The sequence below is a fragment of the Cottoperca gobio genome, chromosome 14, assembly GCF_900634415.1.
Source record: "Cottoperca gobio chromosome 14, fCotGob3.1, whole genome shotgun sequence".
Lineage (NCBI taxonomy): Eukaryota > Metazoa > Chordata > Actinopteri > Perciformes > Bovichtidae > Cottoperca > Cottoperca gobio.
In genome coordinates, this window is record NC_041368.1 from 24,040,681 (window position 1) to 24,058,629 (window position 17,949).

Below are 17,949 nucleotides of genomic sequence, written 5' to 3' on the forward strand. Positions count from 1 at the left end.
ACACACTGACACACACACTGACACACACACTGACACACACTCTGACACACTGACACACACACTGACACACACACTGACACACACTCTGACACACACACTGACACACACTCTGACACACTGACACACACACTGACACACACACTGACACACACTCTGACACACTGACACACACACTGACACACACACTGACACACACACTGACACACACTGACACACACTCTGACACACACTCTGACACACTGACACACACACTGACACACACACTGACACACACTCTGACACACTGACACACACACTGACACACTGACACACACACTGACACACACTCTGACACACTGACACACACACTGACACACACACTGACACACACACTGACACACACTCTGACACACTGACACACACTCTGACACACTGACACACACACTGACACACACACTGACACACACTCTTCCACGTTTTACCTTTTCATTTAGAGATGTTTTGTATGAAACTGCAGCTCCAGATGTTCCTTTGTGGAAACATCTCCATGTGGACAGGGCTCACACACTGACACACACACTGACACACACACTGACACACACACTGACACACACACTGACCTGCTGCAGGACTCACTCACACACACACACACACACTCACACACACACTGGGGTTTCAGATTGATTCAGAGAGTCTGTTTCTGAGCAGCTGCTGTGACTGAAGACATCCTGCAGAAAGCTTGTGTCCCTGAGACGAAGGGGGAAAGCTTTTCACACACCTTTTAAGATGTTTTTCATGCGCTGCTCAATTTTGATATTTTTCTGAGATCTTGCTTCCAGAACTCGTGTTCTTCAGACGAGAGGAGCATGAGAACATCAGAGTGTGTGTGTGTGTGTAACTGTGTGTAGATGTAAACTCTCCACAGCTACATTACATCACGCCTCATGTACATATTAAACACTTGTGTTGATGTGAGTCCCATGATGTCTGTTACTTACAGTGTGTGCTCTGTGTGTCCCTTTTAAAGATAAATGCAGTCGTCAGCAAGGAAACGTTGAGAAAACTTGTAGCATCAAAATAACAGAAAATGACTGAAATACGAGGTTTTATTCCAGAAACATTTCCAGCGTGTCAAACATTCTCTGCACGATGATGTGTGAAGCTACGATTCATCGGTCAAATGAAATGAAGCATTGTGTTGTTATTATTTCACTCTTATTGTTAAGTGATAGAAGTCTGTTGTGTAATGTGGACGTAAACAGTTCTTGTCCGGGCGTTCAGAGTCCCTTCACTTGTGTCCCTGCAGTGTCTCCTGTGTGTCGTACAAAGTGACGGAACTACTTTCTGTTTCCAGTTTGATCTTGTGCAGCGTCTGTACATTGAACCGAAACGGCTGGAAATCTGAGAATAAATGTTCCATTCTCAGAAAAACATGCTTCAATTTGTGTGTCTCGTTTCTTCCAGTGTCACAAATATTCTCTGGATCTGTCGAGATGCATTGCAGCCCCTCAGACTTTGGAGGACAAACAAAAGATCAGTTGGATTATTATTATATATATATATATATATATATATATATATATATATATATATATATATATATATATATATATATATATATATATATATATATATATATATATATATATATATATATATATTTCAGCCGACCTCCGAGATTTAAAGCAACACTCGAGTATCACCTTCTGTGATGTGTATTGATTCTTAAAAACACTCACAAAGTGTCACATTTGTGTGTGAATTATTGAGTTATGGCAAAACAACATGTGTTGTGAGGTCACAGTGAACCTGACCTTTGACCTTTGACCAAGTCCAAGTGGACATTTGTGCCAAATTAGAAGAAATTCCCTCCTGTGTTTACAAACTAAAAACATAATCATGCAATATTTTGCCTTCCTTACAGCATCGCATGTTATTATTATGTCATTATTTGTATGTCGCCACATTCGACGATTCAAAACATGTTCAAAAGTGACAAATACACTGAAAAGATTCACTTTTTAAAGAGTTTATTTTTAAGCGGACATCTTCATGCAGAGCGAACAGGACTTGTGGTGTCTTTATGTTGGAGAGGGTCCGACTCCTTGTACTCAAATAAAACCCCTTCCCCTGCTCCTGTGGGACTGCACCTTCAGTCCAAAGCAAGTCTAGTTCTGTGCCCTGAGATGTGAAAAACAAAAGAAACCTGGACATTCAGACTTTCCAAACATAAAGGTGTCCAGCTGGTGTCAGCTGTTCACTTGTACAACTGTTAGGTCACTAAAACGATATTGTTGGGTTAGTAAATACGTAAAAAAGACTAGTTTACAGTGTCTCTAAGTGTCTTCTGAAAAACTCCAAGGGTTGTCCTTCTTTGTTTACATGTTGGAAACGGCAGAACGTCAGACACTGAAACGTTATGTCTGAAGTGAATCCACGTGTTTTCCTGCACTAACAGATTGTCGAGTTTGAGCCGTTCTGAGACTCATCTTGATCTTGTGACCGACGCTACGACAGTAAACATCGTAAAAACATGATGAAAAGACAAAAGCAGGATGCGCTTTTTGTTGGAGTATGTTTGGAGACCAGTCGGAGCAGTAACCCAATAAGATTGTCAGGAAAACATGGGCGGGGAAGTCTCACGGCATCATGATATCATCGCGGTATCACAAGATCACGCGAGAATTAAAGGATAACAAGGTCACATGAAAATCCATCTGGTCAGTCTTCGAGTAACGTGTTTGTTTTGGCTCCTGAACAGGTTAGCTTAGATGCTGCCTCAGATAGCCTCAGTTATATCAGAAGTGGAGAGTATTCTTCATTGAAAGAAGAGCAAAGAATGGCACTGAAGGTGTTTTCGCTCTTCTCCCGACTATCTTCGGAAAGAGTTTGATTGACTGATGGTTCATCCAATCAGCTACTAAGTATTTTTTGAAAGCAGCTTCCATTTTCTGAACAGTTTCCAATGACGGTTGGTAAACAAACCATCTGGTGCGTCAGGTTATTGGGAGGCAGCCAAAATAACCTAACATGGCTTCAAAAAAGGCAAAATCCAGCATCAGTGTTCCCCGTGTTATATCCTGGACACAGATGAGCTCTGAGATCAAATTCTGGCATCCATGCACTCCAGTCGCAGTTTTTCTCCAACTGGAATAATCTTGTGAACCTCATCTGAGATCAGTTGTGGAGGTTGTGAATGTCAATTCCTTCCTTTTCTAGATCTTGGTTGTTCAGGAATGGGTTTAGGTTGAATAATACCGCGCCTGAGGCTCCCTGAAAAGACCTTTTGGTGACTTTCTTTGCATAAAGCAGGAAGACACTTAAGTAACCCGATCCTCCAGCCCACCAATGGGGAAGTGAAGAGAGTCACTGCCAATGTCCAAAGCTGCTCTTCAAACTTAAACTTTCTTACAATTCTTCTGCAAACCGTGAACTCGGCCTGAGGCGAAGTGGTGGAAATGACACATAACTTCTGACTGTTTTCCTTCAGTGTTTGATGCCTTCAGGATCAACTCAGAGGAGTTGGACCTCCTGTCGTGATCATCTTCTTTTACACTCTTTATCCATCCCTCCCTTCCTCTGTTATTCCTCTGTTCCAACCTATCCGTACACTTAAAGAATTCCTCAATCTTTCTCTCCATCTTCAGAGACTCCTTCCTCCTCTTCCATCTTTGTCCCCTCCTCTTCTCTTGATCTCTCCGTACATCTGGAAGAAGACCTCCATCTCTCTCTGCAGCGTGTTGTTTCGGAGGTCGGCGTCTGCCTTGGCTTGCTCCATGTTACGGATCTTGATCTCGGCGACACTTCGGCTGCGCTTCTGCTGCTCCAGACTGACCCGCAGTACCGAAAGCTGTCGCTCCAGGACATCATTACAGCGCTCCAACCTGCAGAACACCAGATGTGGGACCAAGTCATTTTTTTGCAAGTCACAAATAAGTCTTTGCACTCAAGTCCTAAGTCAAGACTGACAAGTCCTAAGTCCTAAACTTTGAGTTTCGAGTCCTAAACATGTAATGATGTGTCTCAGTCTGTCAAAATGCTCAAGTCCAAGTGAAGTCATCGGTGTTACAGTTCAAGTCGAGTTGCAAGTCCTTTTTGATTTTGTAAAGTCAAGTCTGAAGTCATCAAATTTGTGACTTGAGTTCACATCTCTGCAGTACAACACACACACACACACACACACACACACACACACACACACACACACACACACACACACACACACACACACATCAGTGGTCTGCAATGTTGTAACTCCATGCACTATCCCTAGTGGGAAACCATACCGTACCATGCAGTGGAAACATGGCTTTTGTGCGGGTGTCTCACCTCTGTACCCTGGCCTGGTACTCAGCCTTCTGTTGAGCCATCTGATGCCGCAGCTCAGCCAGGACTGAGTGACCGTTCCTGGGCTGTGACTGAGGCTCAGGGCCCTGGATGTCTGGAGGACCTGAGGGGAGAAACACATCCGAGCTGCCCGTACTGAGAAAGCTGTCACTCAGTACAGAACAGGAGGCAAGGGAGTTAGGGTGGTGGATGTCATCGTCATCTTCTTCATCATTGTCTTCATTATTATTGTCATTATCACTGTTTTCCTCTTCTTCTGCCTGATTTGAAGGTAACCTTTGAAGTCTCTTTGGCGACGTGTCAGGAATAACCGCTCCCACAGCATCACTGCTATCGTCCAATGGTAGCACCTCGCAGGAAGACCATGAAGAGATGGAGAACTTCGTCCGCCCCGCCTCATCTAGCTCCGCCTCCTCTTCACAAGTTCCAATATGGCCTTCTTGATTGTTGGTTTCAACAGTGACTTCCTCCATCCTCTGCCGAAGACATGCGTCTGAAGAAGATGCTCTTTCCAGGTTGTCGTAGGTAGAAAGGTTGCTGTTCTCCTGAGCCTCACTGCTGCCCCCGCTGGCTGTTCCTGGAACTGCACCCTCTTCCTCTGCAGCACCAGAGCTCCAGGAACCAGCGCCTGCCTCTCCTGAATCAGGCCAGGCCTTTGCCCAGCTCATGAGCGTCGGACTGGGCTTGGAGCTGTCTGGTAGTGGGTCTTGTAGCTCAAGGCTGGTTATAGAGGCGTGAACATTTGAAGTGGATGGTCCTCGACCAGCGTGGCACTGGTGATAATCTATATTGTGTCTGTCAGATTGACTGGAGGAGGGCAGGGGGTAGAAGCAGTTCTCTGGGTGGGAGGAGGTGTAGCGATGGCCGAGAAGTCTCTTCTGGCCAGAGGACAAGTCTGATTTGGCAGAAGCAGGGTAGATGCAGCTACAGAAAGCAAGGAAAGGGAGGTTAGACTTTCAAAATGATCAACTCATAGACTTTTTACCTGGTTATGTAAAGCTCTACCTGTTTTGGAGGCACCTGGAAGATGTTAGTTACCAGAGCACCCAGATAGACTGTATGTCTTTGAGATGTTTACATGAGATGTTGTGGGTGAAGCTTTGTTACAGTAGGTCTGTTGTACCTGTGGTTGTGTTCGTCTGCAGCAGGCTGTCCTGGCTCTCTGGAGCGCTCTACTATGAGCGGCATAGACAGCTGGCGGAGGCAGGGTGACAGGTGCAGGTGAGGCTGTCTTAGAGCACTTGGCGATGCATGGGAACCTCCAGGTGGACGGGCAGAGATTAGTGGGGGGACTTTGGCAAACAGAGACTCATGCTGTCTGATCAGCTCCAACATCAGCACCTGGACTAGTGCTGCACCTATGACACAGGTAAAGAGACGTTGGTTCTCTCGGGTTCTTGTCATACACTAGAACAACAAATTGTTTTCTTTTGGCATCCCTTTTTAACGCGCTGGGTACCCCTTGAGATAGATAATAGGTAAGCACCTTCTCGTGCACTTAATAGTGTTCTAATGAAGATATAAAGACTTAAATTTAAAATAAAATTGTAAATATTATAGATCCAAAATCCATGATTTTCATAATGTTACTATGGTGCTGTCTACCTCCCATGATGCTTTGTGGGTCTTCAGCTTTGGCTCGGAGGATGTTTGGCCCGAACACAGTGGCCAAGTTCTTGCCGCTCATCTTGTTACTGCTGGAGTAACTCTGGACCTCATTTAGAAACCTACACAAACACACACACAAAAAGGTCAATTAATAATAAAGTGTATGACTCCCAGAAACTCACATTTTATTGCAAAGCATTTACACCACACAAAAACAAAATCTTTTAAGTAAGTCTTATCCAGTTTAACCATTTACATCCATTTTTTCGACTCGATATTTCATGATACAAGACAATTACTTGAATAAAAACCTGGCTACAGACGGCCTAAATAACAATGGTCTTACTGGCAGATAAAGTTGAGTAGGTTGAAGTTTACAACTGGCAACTCATGAAGAAGAGTCCTCAACTCCCCCAAAACCTGAGAGAGGAATATTAAGAGGATGGGAGTCAGGAAGGGTGAAAGAAAAGAAGAAATGAAAAAAAGCCAACGTTGGTAACATGCTCAATGTTGTCTGAATGTTTACTGGATGGAAGTTCACATGCTATTGTATGCAATGTCATTGGTGGTAAGAAACCAGAGAAAGAAGAAGATAGCTGATGTAAATATGCTTTGCAAATGTTTTCTAATTTATAAACTAAAAACATACTGAAAGTTAGGAAAACTGTGTTTGTACCTTTAAAGACTGAAAACAGTCTTTTGTTGCCCACTGTGGTTGAAAGTCTGTTTCACCTCTAAACAATCACAGCACTGATGCTGAAGGTTGGTTTCAAAGTTATAATAGTTTTGAGTTTTCAATTTAATTTTTCTTAGATAAAGCTTGTAGTTAGGGCTGGCTCAGGGTGCCTTGAACAAGCCCCTAGTCTGCTATAGGCTTAGACTTCCGGGGGACTTACACCAAGCTCCTCTCTCCTCTCCTCTTTCTCCATCATTCTCTCTATCTTTATGCCCTTATGTCGTCTCTATCTTTATGTACTCATGTCATCTCTATCTTTATGTACTCATGTCGTCTCTATCTTTATGTACTCATGTCCTCTCTATCTTTATGTACTCATGTCGTCTCTATCTTTATGTACTCATGTCATCTCTATCTTTATGTACTCATGTCATCTCTATCTTTATGTACTCATGTCGTCTCTATCTTTATGTACTCATGTCATCTCTATCTTTATGTACTCATGTCGTCTCTATCTTTATGTACTCATGTCATCTCTATCTTTATGCACTTATGTCGTCTCTATCTTTATGTACTCATGTCGTCTCTATCTTTATGTACTCATGTCGTCTCTATCTTTATGTACTCATGTCGTCTCTATCTTTATGTACTCATGTCATCTCTATCTTTATGTACTCATGTCCTCTCTATCTTTATGTACTCATGTCGTCAATATCTTTATGTACTCATGTCCTCTCTATCTTTATGTACTCATGTCGTCAATATCTTTATGTACTCATGTCGTCTCTATCTTTATGTACTCATGTCATCTCTATCTTTATGTACTCATGTCATCTCTATCTTTATGTACTCATGTCGTCTCTATCTTTATGTACTCATGTCGTCAATATCTTTATGTACTCATGTCATCTCTATCTTTATGTACTCATGTCATCTCTATCTTTATGTACTCATGTCGTCTCTATCTTTATGTACTCATGTCGTCTCTATCTTTATGTACTCATGTCGTCTCTATCTTTATGTACTCATGTCGTCTCTATCTTTATGTACTCATGTCGTCTCTATCTTTATGTACTCATGTCGTCAATATCTTTATGTACTCATGTCGTCTCTATCTTTATGTACTCATGTCATCTCTATCTTTATGTACTCATGTCATCTCTATCTTTATGTACTCATGTCGTCTCTATCTTTATGTACTCATGTCGTCAATATCTTTATGTACTCATGTCATCTCTATCTTTATGTACTCATGTCATCTCTATCTTTATGTACTCATGTCGTCTCTATCTTTATGTACTCATGTCGTCAATATCTTTATGTACTCATGTCCTCTCTATCTTTATGTACTCATGTCGTCAATATCTTTATGTACTCATGTCGTCTCTATCTTTATGTACTCATGTCATCTCTATCTTTATGTACTCATGTCATCTCTATCTTTATGTACTCATGTCGTCTCTATCTTTATGTACTCATGTCATCTCTATCTTATGTACTCATGTCGTCTCTATCTTTATGTACTCATGTCGTCTCTATCTTTATGTACTCATGTCGTCTCTATCTTTATGTACTCATGTCATCTCTATCTTTATGTACTCATGTCGTCTCTATCTTTATGTACTCATGTCCTCTCTATCTTTATGTACTCATGTCGTCAATATCTTTATGTACTCATGTCCTCTCTATCTTTATGTACTCATGTCGTCAATATCTTTATGTACTCATGTCGTCTCTATCTTTATGTACTCATGTCCTCTCTATCTTTATGTACTCATGTCATCTCTATCTTTATGTACTCATGTCGTCTCTATCTTTATGTACTCATGTCCTCTCTATCTTTATGTACTCATGTCGTCAATATCTTTATGTACTCATGTCCTCTCTATCTTTATGTACTCATGTCCTCTCTATCTTTATGTACTCATGTCCTCTCTATCTTTATGTACTCATGTCCTCTATCTTTATGTACTCATGTCCTCTCTATCTTTATGTACTCATGTCGTCAATATCTTTATGTACTCATGTCGTCTCTATCTTTATGTACTCATGTCATGTCCTCTCTATCTTTATGTACTCATGTCCTCTCTATCTTTATGTACTCATGTCCTCTCTATCTTTATGTACTCATGTCCTCTCTATCTTTATGTACTCATGTCGTCTCTATCTTTATGTACTCATGTCCTCTCTATCTTTATGTACTCATGTCGTCAATATCTTTATGTACTCATGTCGTCTCTATCTTTATGTACTCATGTCCTCTCTATCTTTATGTACTCATGTCCTCTCTATCTTTATGTACTCATGTCCTCTCTATCTTTATGTACTCATGTCCTCTCTATCTGTATGCACTCATGTCCTCTCTATCTGTATGTACTCATGTCCTCTCTATCTGTATGCAATCATCCATTCTATTTCTTCGTGAATTCCTGCTGTCTCCTTTTTATACAAATTATCGCTAAAAAACTAACTTCAGTTTAGTTTTTCTTAAAGGATATCAGGTTTTTAAGTTTCAGTTTACGACAATCCAGTAGGTGATGAGCTGCTCTTTAACGAGTGCAAAGAGCTGCAGTTACCAGGGCGCGGTCACTGAGCAGCTTCTGACCGCAGAGCAGGAAGTCCTGGTAGCGTCTGTAAGGAACCAGAGGCTCCGGCAGCTGTCGGAGGTAGAGCTTCAGCAGGGACGCCACCGTGTGGACGTCTGTGCTACTGCAGGAGAAACACAGCGAGATAAAACCTTTTGAAGAACAAGTGATCAGAAAACATTACAGGCTATAACGGGGGGATTTTACCTGTCGAAGGACGGCCTCTCCCCTGCGTCGAAAGCCTCCTGCAGCTCTTTCACCAGACTGGCCTGTCCCGGCTGGCGAAACAAGCCCACTTCATTAAGGCCGCGCTCCCGGAGGAAGTTCACACACTGCTCCACCACCAGAGGAACCAAACGCACCCCATAACGTCGCTCGTACAGCACCGTCTCCTCCAGACGCTGACCGAAGACCCCTGCAAGGGAGGGAGATTTTAATCATCCAATCAAAAGAAGATGACTCAGGTAAGGTCTTCAAAAACCTTTTACAGTGAGACATGTACCTGTCACACCAGGTGTATGTGCTGCTGTCTGTTCAACGTTTCCAGGATCAGAAAATCACACTTTTGGTAAAAATCATTTATATCTTTCATCGATTTGTTTCAGAAGGTACAAAAACTCCAAGAAAGCTGAAAGACACACAGCTGTGTGATATATATCACCTTATTATGTTGTTATGGTGTGTGTGTGTGTGTGTGTGTGTGTGTGTGTGTGTGTGTGTGTGTGTGTGTGTGTGTGTACCTGTGAAAGGGATCCACACTCCCTTGTTGAGGCTCTTCAGCCACTCGTCCCCCTGCCCGGCGCTGTTAGAGAGGAAGAAGTACGAGCCCGGGCTGGCCAACACGTCTCTGTTACCTGCACACACACACACACACACACGCATGCACAAGCACACACACACACACACACACACACACACACACACACACACACACACACACACACACACGGAAGTCTTAAAGTCTCATATGTATATTTTAAAATGTAAATTCATATTTCCTGCTCTGTCACACACTATGATTCGACACACACACACACCCACACACACACACGCACACACACACTCACACACACACAGACACACACACACACACACACACACACACACCATCTTCTCCCCCATGTCCCATCATGCTCCACTGTCTGTCCTCCTCAAAGTCACATCACATCACACACACATGCATGTATGAAACACACACTCACACTCACACACACACACACACACACACACACACACACACACACACACACACACACACACACACACACACACACACACAGTCACCTCAGATAGAAGACCCTGAGTCAGCATTTTACAGAAGTCACTGAAGGGCAACACATAGAAACACACAGCTGGACTCCTGGAGGGATTAACAAATAATATGTTGATAGTGTGTGTGTGTGTGTGTGTGTGTGTGTGTGTGTGTGTGTGTGTGTGTGTGTGTGTGTGTGTGTGTGTGTGTGTGTGTGTGTTTCTCTCACCTTTGTGGCCTGCCTCATGTTTCCAGGACTTGAAGCAGCTGAGTCCCATGCTGCAGCGCTCCTGCTCTGCTTGCTCCGGTTAGAACAATGTGAATGTTTTTTGCAGACTTTCTTTAAAGTTCAGAGCGTGAAACAGCAGCGGTGCAGAAAGTCAGCACCACTTGAAGTTCTTTCTTCAGTTTAAGTCCCTATCGCCACCCAGAATATCAGTTTTAGTTAGCTGGACTAAGCTCTTGGTTTTTAACATCCTGGTCCACGTGAGGCCACAGAGGGAAACGCTGTAAAAAGAGACTTTCTGGTGGATATGGAGCCTTTCATTCACCTCAAGTGATGATTCAAGGGTCCTGCTGGTGGATAGATCTCCACAGGGGTCCTTAGTAGATGTTCAACTCTAAGTTCCTGGTAGAAATTGTCTTAGAAGAACTTCAAAAAGAGGTTCTAGGTGGATATAGTGAGAGATTTTAAAAGAGGAGGAGAGTGAATGTTTGCAGTTCCTGGAGGAGGAAACTCAGCCTTAAAAGAGATTTCAAATGGACATGAGTGAAAGGTTTCAAGAGGAGCCCTAAAAGACGAGTTCCAGTTGTGAATTAAACTTTTAAAAACAGTTCTTTGCAGATGTTTACGCTCGTATAGCGGTTCCTGGTGTTCATGCTAACCTCATACAGCCTTGGAGAGAAGGTCATGGTGGCTTCTTCATCATTAAAGACTGATTCCTTGTGGATGTCGGGCCTGAGATATTTAACCCCAAGAGGAGGACCAAGTGTTAAAGGGAGATCTTTGGACACAGCAGCAGATCCTGGAAGTCTTCAACAGAGGTCCCGTGTGGAAATACAATGTGAAGAGAAGTTCCTGGAAAGAAAAGAGCCAGGATGTTGCAACCTCTCCCCACTCAGCACACAGAAAGCTCCTCTGTGACTTTAAATAATCTCCTTGGAAACCCAGCTGGTCCTGGATTCACAGACCGTTTCCGTCGATTCCTTTACGAGACTTGTTTCTGAATACATCCTGAGAAAATGATCTCAACACGCAGGTGCAATGTCCCAAGATGCTCGCTGTAGACACTTCTTCAGAACGGTGGAAACATTTACAAAACCTTTTAAGAGTGCAACCGTGCAGATCCACGTGCACAGACAGCCGGTCTCCATGTGGCGAAGAGGATTGTGGAGAATGAACGCTGAGGCAGGAGGAGGGAGATGTCTGACTTCTGCGTCCTATCTTTGGAGTAAATCATGATTATATTATATCCCACCTGTTTTAGTCTTCAGTCTGGAAGTATCATGACTCCATGGACTCAAACTACTCCATCGTCCACGAGGAAGGAGACGATCTTAGTATTCCCTCCTGCATCCTCCCTCCTTCCTTGTCTCCCTCTCTGTCCTTTATTAGCTCCTTAACTCCATTTCCAGAGCCCAGTGTACACGTCCTCGTCCTCCCCCGTCCCTCTTCTTCTTCCTCCTCTCCGTCCCTTTTTCCTTCCTATTGGTCTCTCCCGTTGTCCCTCTCTTTGTCCCCGTCTAGCTCGTCCTTCTGTCCTGTTCCCACTATCCTCTCTCTCGCTCTCTCTCCATTTCCCAGCAGTGTGTGTGCCCCCTTGTTGCCCCCCTCCCCATTTACCTCATCAATAACCATGCTGTGTGTGTGTGTGTGTGTGTGTGTGTGTGTGTGTGTGTGTGTGTGTGTGTGTGTGTGTGTGTGTGAAGGCTGTGCATTAGGAAAATTGGTTCTCTGCGACGCAGCGCTGTTTTACCAAAGTAATCACAGCTGATGGTGAGAGAGAGAGAGAGAGATGATCTGGCTCAAATTCTGCTGCTGCTGAAGTATGGCCTGCTGCAACACACACACACACACACACACACACACACACACACACACACACACACACACACACACTGTAACCATTATTCAAGTGGACATAAAAGCGAGAGAGGCTGGTCGGCCCAGTCAACTTTTGAACTCAATTAAAGTATGAGGAACGTTTCTCTTCTCCTCTCAATACCGTCCAGTTCAATAAAGCTCATTGGCCTAAAGTACAGTTCAGTGTACAGTGTGCTGCTGAAGCTGCTTAGTAATCAATACAAGCAATCAAATAATAGACCCACAGAAACATCGTCTTCTTCAGACGAGAGGAACATGAGAACATCAGAGTGTGTGTTTGTAACTGTGTGTGTAACAGCTACATTACATAACGCCTCATGTACATATTAAACACTTGTAATATAAACTGTGTTGATGTGAGTCATGAAGTGGGGAAGCTTCATGATATCTGTTAGTTACATGTTTGACCCTGTTCACCTGTAGTGTGTACAACATGTATGACTCTGTTCACCTGTAGTGTGTACAACATGTATGACTCTGTTCACCTGTAGTGTGTACAACATGTATGACCCTGTTCACCTGTAGTGTGTACAACATGTATGACTCTGTTCACCTGTAGTGTGTACAACATGTATGACTCTGTTCACCTGTAGTGTGTACAACATGTATGACCCTGTTCACCTGTAGTGTGTACAACATGTATGACTCTGTTCACCTGTAGTGTGTACAACATGTATGACTCTGTTCACCTGTAGTGTGTACAACATGTATGACTCTGTTCACCTGTAGTGTGTACAACATGTATGACTCTGTTCACCTGTAGTGTGTACAACATGTATGACTCTGTTCACCTGTAGTGTGTACAACATGTATGACTCTGTTCACCTGTAGTGTGTACAACATGTATGACTCTGTTCACCTGTAGTGTGTACAACATGTATGACTCTGTTCACCTGTAGTGTGTACAACATGTATGACCCTGTTCACCTGTAGTGTGTACAACATGTATGACCCTGTTCACCTGTAGTGTGTACAACATGTATGACTCTGTTCACCTGTAGTGTGTACAACATGTATGACCCTGTTCACCTGTAGTGTGTACAACATGTATGACTCTGTTCACCTGTAGTGTGTACAACATGTATGACCCTGTTCACCTGTAGTGTGTACAACATGTATGACTCTGTTCACCTGTAGTGTGTACAACATGTATGACTCTGTTCACCTGTAGTGTGTACAACATGTATGACCCTGTTCACCTGTAGTGTGTACAACATGTATGACCCTGTTCACCTGTAGTGTGTACAACATGTATGACTCTGTTCACCTGTAGTGTGTACAACATGTATGACCCTGTTCACCTGTAGTGTGTACAACATGTATGACTCTGTTCACCTGTAGTGTGTACAACATGTATGACCCTGTTCACCTGTAGTGTGTACAACATGTATGACTCTGTTCACCTGTAGTGTGTACAACATGTATGACTCTGTTCACCTGTAGTGTGTACAACATGTATGACCCTGTTCACCTGTAGTGTGTACAACATGTATGACTCTGTTCACCTGTAGTGTGTACAACATGTATGACTCTGTTCACCTGTAGTGTGTACAACATGTATGACCCTGTTCACCTGTAGTGTGTACAACATGTATGACTCTGTTCACCTGTAGTGTGTACAACATGTATGACTCTGTTCACCTGTAGTGTGTACAACATGTATGACCCTGTTCACCTGTAGTGTGTACAACATGTATGACTCTGTTCACCTGTAGTGTGTACAACATGTATGACTCTGTTCACCTGTAGTGTGTACAACATGTATGACCCTGTTCACCTGTAGTGTGTACAACATGTATGACTCTGTTCACCTGTAGTGTGTACAACATGTATGACCCTGTTCACCTGTAGTGTGTACAACATGTATGACTCTGTTCACCTGTAGTGTGTACAACATGTATGACTCTGTTCACCTGTAGTGTGTACAACATGTATGACCCTGTTCACCTGTAGTGTGTACAACATGTATGACTCTGTTCACCTGTAGTGTGTACAACATGTATGAATGTTACAATACATATCTTTAAAGGAGCTTTTTCTCCCACTCTTCAGCAGAAGTCTCCACTTCAGCAGCACTTACATACACCAAACTTTCCACTTTCATTCCTCTCTATATTCTGCAGCTTTGTGCAGAGGGCTTTGTTCACATGTCACTCACAGCTCATGTTATACATGAAGTGGGGAAGTGTCAGCTGATATGTGTGAGCTGTTTATTTGAGCCTGTTCACCTTCATGCAGGAGTTCATTAGAGCTCGTCTTCACTGAACACATGAATACTTGCTGCAGTGTGTCGATGTGTTTCACAGAAGAAGTTCTGCAGTATCTGGAAGGTGGAGCTCAATATTAAAGAGTGCAGAAGTTATTGGATGCAGATTGTCAGTCATTAAAATAAGAAGCAGCAGGTGGAGCCAGACACACACACAGACTGACAGACAGTTCAACAGTCACTGCTCCTACTGTAGAAGCAGGTCAGTGAACGCACCTTGATCCCTCTGTGTCAGGGGTAGCCAACACGGTGCCCGCGGGCACTTGGTCGCCCGCAGGGACTACGTGAGTCGCCCGCAGAGCATGTTCTAAAAATAGCACTAGTCCCCATGGAGCTCCGTCTAAAAATTGTATTTAATTATTTTGCTGTTTAATAAAAAATCAATAACACTTTAATTATTCTTTATTTTAAAATGACAATATTGAATATAGAATTTAAATCACACGTTCACATTCATTTTAGAGGAAGAAGTCTTTTTAGTCTTAACATGTTTAATACAAACCCCACCCAGGATGAGGGTCATGTTCAACTTCACTGTTAACATCACAAGAACATTGTGTTCAAAGTAAATGTGATCTGTGATCAACATTCACAGGAAACTATCTGCTCACACTTCATCCTGGTGTCACACAAACCTCCTGCACTTATATTGTGATTATTATTCAGGTTCATTGTACAGCTGATCATCTGGAATATAATATGAAACATAGAACATGTCACTTAGTGCGGGGGGGTTAGTTTACTCACTGAGAGAAGAAGACTCCCTGAAGGAGAACCAGAGATTTACTTCTGTCTACTTGAGTTTACAGAACTCAGCAGTGGATCCATAATAATAATATAAACCAACTCCAGCGTAGAGCGGCTGAGAGAATGTGTGGTGGACTCTGTGCAGGAGAGTCATGGTGTCAGAGACGCTGTAGAAGGACAGAACACCTGCTCTGTGATCCAGGTACACTCCGAGTCTGGAGGACGCAGGACCTGAGACGGGAGTGTCGACTTCGTTGTAACAAGATATATAACTGTCATCGTCATAATCTAACATCCAGGATTTATCATTGTATCCATATCCAAATCCACGTTCACCCCCCCCCCCTGCTCTGTGATCCAGGTACACTCCGAGTCTGGAGGACGCAGGACCTGAGACGGGAGTTTGGATATTGTTGTAACAAAATATATATCTGTTATTGTTACAATATAACGCCCAGGATTTATCATTACATCCAAATCCACATTTACCCCCCCTCCCTGCTCTGCTGATGTTCTTGTATGCGACTGCTACACGAACGTCTCCCCCGCTCCACTCCACCTCCCAGTAACTACGTCCAGTCAGACTCTCTCTACTCAGCACCTGAAGATATTCAGTGAATCTGTCTGTGTGACGAGAATAAGACTGTTGTTGTCTCATGAATGTCACTTTTCTGCCCCCCTCAGATAATAACAGCTGTCTGTCTGCTGTGTTTGGATCCAGTGTGATGTCACGTGAATACTTTAAGAATCCAGCTCTGGTCTTGGGCTCTGCTGACAGTGAAACATCCACTTCAGTCCCAGTCTGTGAGATGTTTGTCCACTTCTCTCTCAGAACGTCCTGGAGTTCATCTGTGACTTGTGACACAGCCGCTGTCACTTCCTCAAAGTATCTGAGAGGGATGTTGATGCTGGAGGAGAGTGTAGACTCACTGAGTGGGGACAGTGAGGGGTAGTTGTGTAGAAACTGGTTGTGGTCCTCTGTGTGTGCGAGCTGCTTCAGATCAGCGTCTTTCCTCTTCAGCTCAGTGATCTCCTGCTCCAGCTTCTCCTGAAGCTCTTTGACTCGACTCACTTCACTTTCCTGCTGCGATCTGAGCTGCTGCTTCACATCAGAGCTTCTTTTCTGCATGAGACGGATCAGCTGAGTGAACATCTTCTCACTGTCCTCCACTGCTCTGTCAGCAGAGCGATTGATGACCTCCACCTTCTGCTGAAGCAGCTTCATATCTTTCTCTCCGTCCTGGATTCTCTGCTGGATGTTTAGTCGACTCCCCTCGAGCTCTCTCTGCCTCTCAGTCCTTTCTGCTGCAGCTGAGACTGTGTCGTGGCCTTTATGTTCGTCCACAGAGCAGAGATAACAGATACACTGCTGATCAGTACGGCAGAACATCTTCATCACCTCATCGTGACGAGAGCACATGTTCTCCTGGAGCTTCTGGGAGGGCTCCACCAGCTTGTGTTTCTTTAATGGAGCCACATCATAATGACGCTGGAGGTGTTTCTCACAGTAAGAGGCCACACACTGCACACAGGACTTGAAGGCTTTCAGTTTTCTCCCAGTGCAGACATCACATCCCACATCTTCAGGTCCAGCATAGCAGTGATCAGCAGGAGCAGCTTGGAGTCCAGTCTTCTTCATCTCCTCCACTAAAGCTGCTAACATGGTGTTCTTCACCAGGACAGGCCTCGGTGTGAAGGTCTGCCTGCACTGAGGGCAGCTGTGGCTTCTCTTCTCGTCCTCTCCATCCCAGAAGCTTTGAATACAGTTCTTGCAGTAGCTGTGTCCACAGGGAGTCGTCACCGGATCCTTCAGTAGATCCAGACAGATGGAACAAGAGAAGGTTTCGCGGTCCAGCTGAACTCCTTTCTGCGCCATTTCTCCTTCACTGCCAGCGACTGTGTGAGTCTCACTTCCTGAGAAGTGTAGGGTATAAAGGTCCTCCACATTACAGGAAGAGGAAGGGGGGGGAGAGCAGGGTGTGACAGATACTGTGTGAGTCTCACTTCCTGAGAAGTGAAACTAGTTTGAGCTGGGGGGGGGAGAGAAGCTCTTCCACATTACAGGAAGAGGAGGAGGGGTGGGGGGAGAGCAGGGCGTGACAGATACTGTGTGTTCAACATGTTTCACAAACACTCACTTCAGCTTCAGGAAACTTCTTACAGTCAGTTTAGACTTCAGCTGTAAAAACAAAGGAGTCGTCCTGTAGTGAAGTACAAATACTACAGTAATACTTCAGTACAAGTACAAATACTACAATAATACTTCAGTAGAAGTACAATAACTACAGTAATACTTCAGTACAAGTACAAATACTACAGTAATACTTAAGTACAGGTACAAATACTACAGTAATACTTCAGTACAGTACAAATACTACAGTAAGA

General features: G+C 43.6%; 2 protein-coding genes across 2 annotated transcripts; both read right to left on the reverse strand.

Annotated features, from left to right (window-relative positions):
- Positions 1 to 2,000: 2,000 nt before the first annotated feature.
- LOC115019054 (rho GTPase-activating protein 24-like) lies at positions 2,001 to 10,725 on the reverse strand. The gene is made up of 9 exons (XM_029448383.1): positions 10,677 to 10,725; positions 9,936 to 10,049; positions 9,403 to 9,610; positions 9,187 to 9,319; positions 6,281 to 6,354; positions 5,932 to 6,053; positions 5,450 to 5,684; positions 4,309 to 5,250; positions 2,001 to 3,863 (listed from the first exon to the last, which is right to left on the reverse strand). Exons 1-9 carry the CDS (start codon positions 10,723 to 10,725, stop codon positions 3,623 to 3,625), a joined length of 2,118 nt encoding a protein of 705 aa, XP_029304243.1. The 3' UTR covers positions 2,001 to 3,622.
- A 3,954-nt stretch (positions 10,726 to 14,679) lies between these two features.
- On the reverse strand, positions 14,680 to 17,503 carry LOC115018546 (tripartite motif-containing protein 16-like). The gene is made up of 3 exons (XM_029447593.1): positions 15,955 to 17,503; positions 15,565 to 15,795; positions 14,680 to 14,874 (listed from the first exon to the last, which is right to left on the reverse strand). Exons 1-2 carry the CDS (start codon positions 17,438 to 17,440, stop codon positions 15,611 to 15,613), a joined length of 1,671 nt encoding a protein of 556 aa, XP_029303453.1. The 5' UTR covers positions 17,441 to 17,503; the 3' UTR covers positions 14,680 to 14,874; positions 15,565 to 15,610.
- Between the last annotated feature and the right edge of the window lie 446 nt (positions 17,504 to 17,949).

What these genes read in the sequence shown, in the direction of transcription:
- LOC115019054 (XM_029448383.1), bottom strand. Translation starts at nt 10,725, where the DNA reads ATGGGACTCAGCTGCTTCAAGTCCTGGAAACATGAGGCAGGCCACAAA. An exon ending in AGTGTGGATCCCTTTCACAG is followed by an intron (nt 9,611 to 9,935) that starts GTACACACACAC and finishes CCTCCCTTGCAG; the next exon opens with GGGTCTTCGGTCAGCGTCTG. An exon ending in CCCACAAAGCATCATGGGAG is followed by an intron (nt 5,685 to 5,931) that starts GTAGACAGCACC and finishes CCTGTGTCATAG; the next exon opens with GTGCAGCACTAGTCCAGGTG.
- LOC115018546 (XM_029447593.1), bottom strand. Translation starts at nt 17,440, where the DNA reads ATGGCGCAGAAAGGAGTTCAGCTGGACCGCGAAACCTTCTCTTGTTCC. An exon ending in TATCCAAACTCCCGTCTCAG is followed by an intron (nt 15,796 to 15,954) that starts GTCCTGCGTCCT and finishes CTCCCGTCTCAG; the next exon opens with GTCCTGCGTCCTCCAGACTC.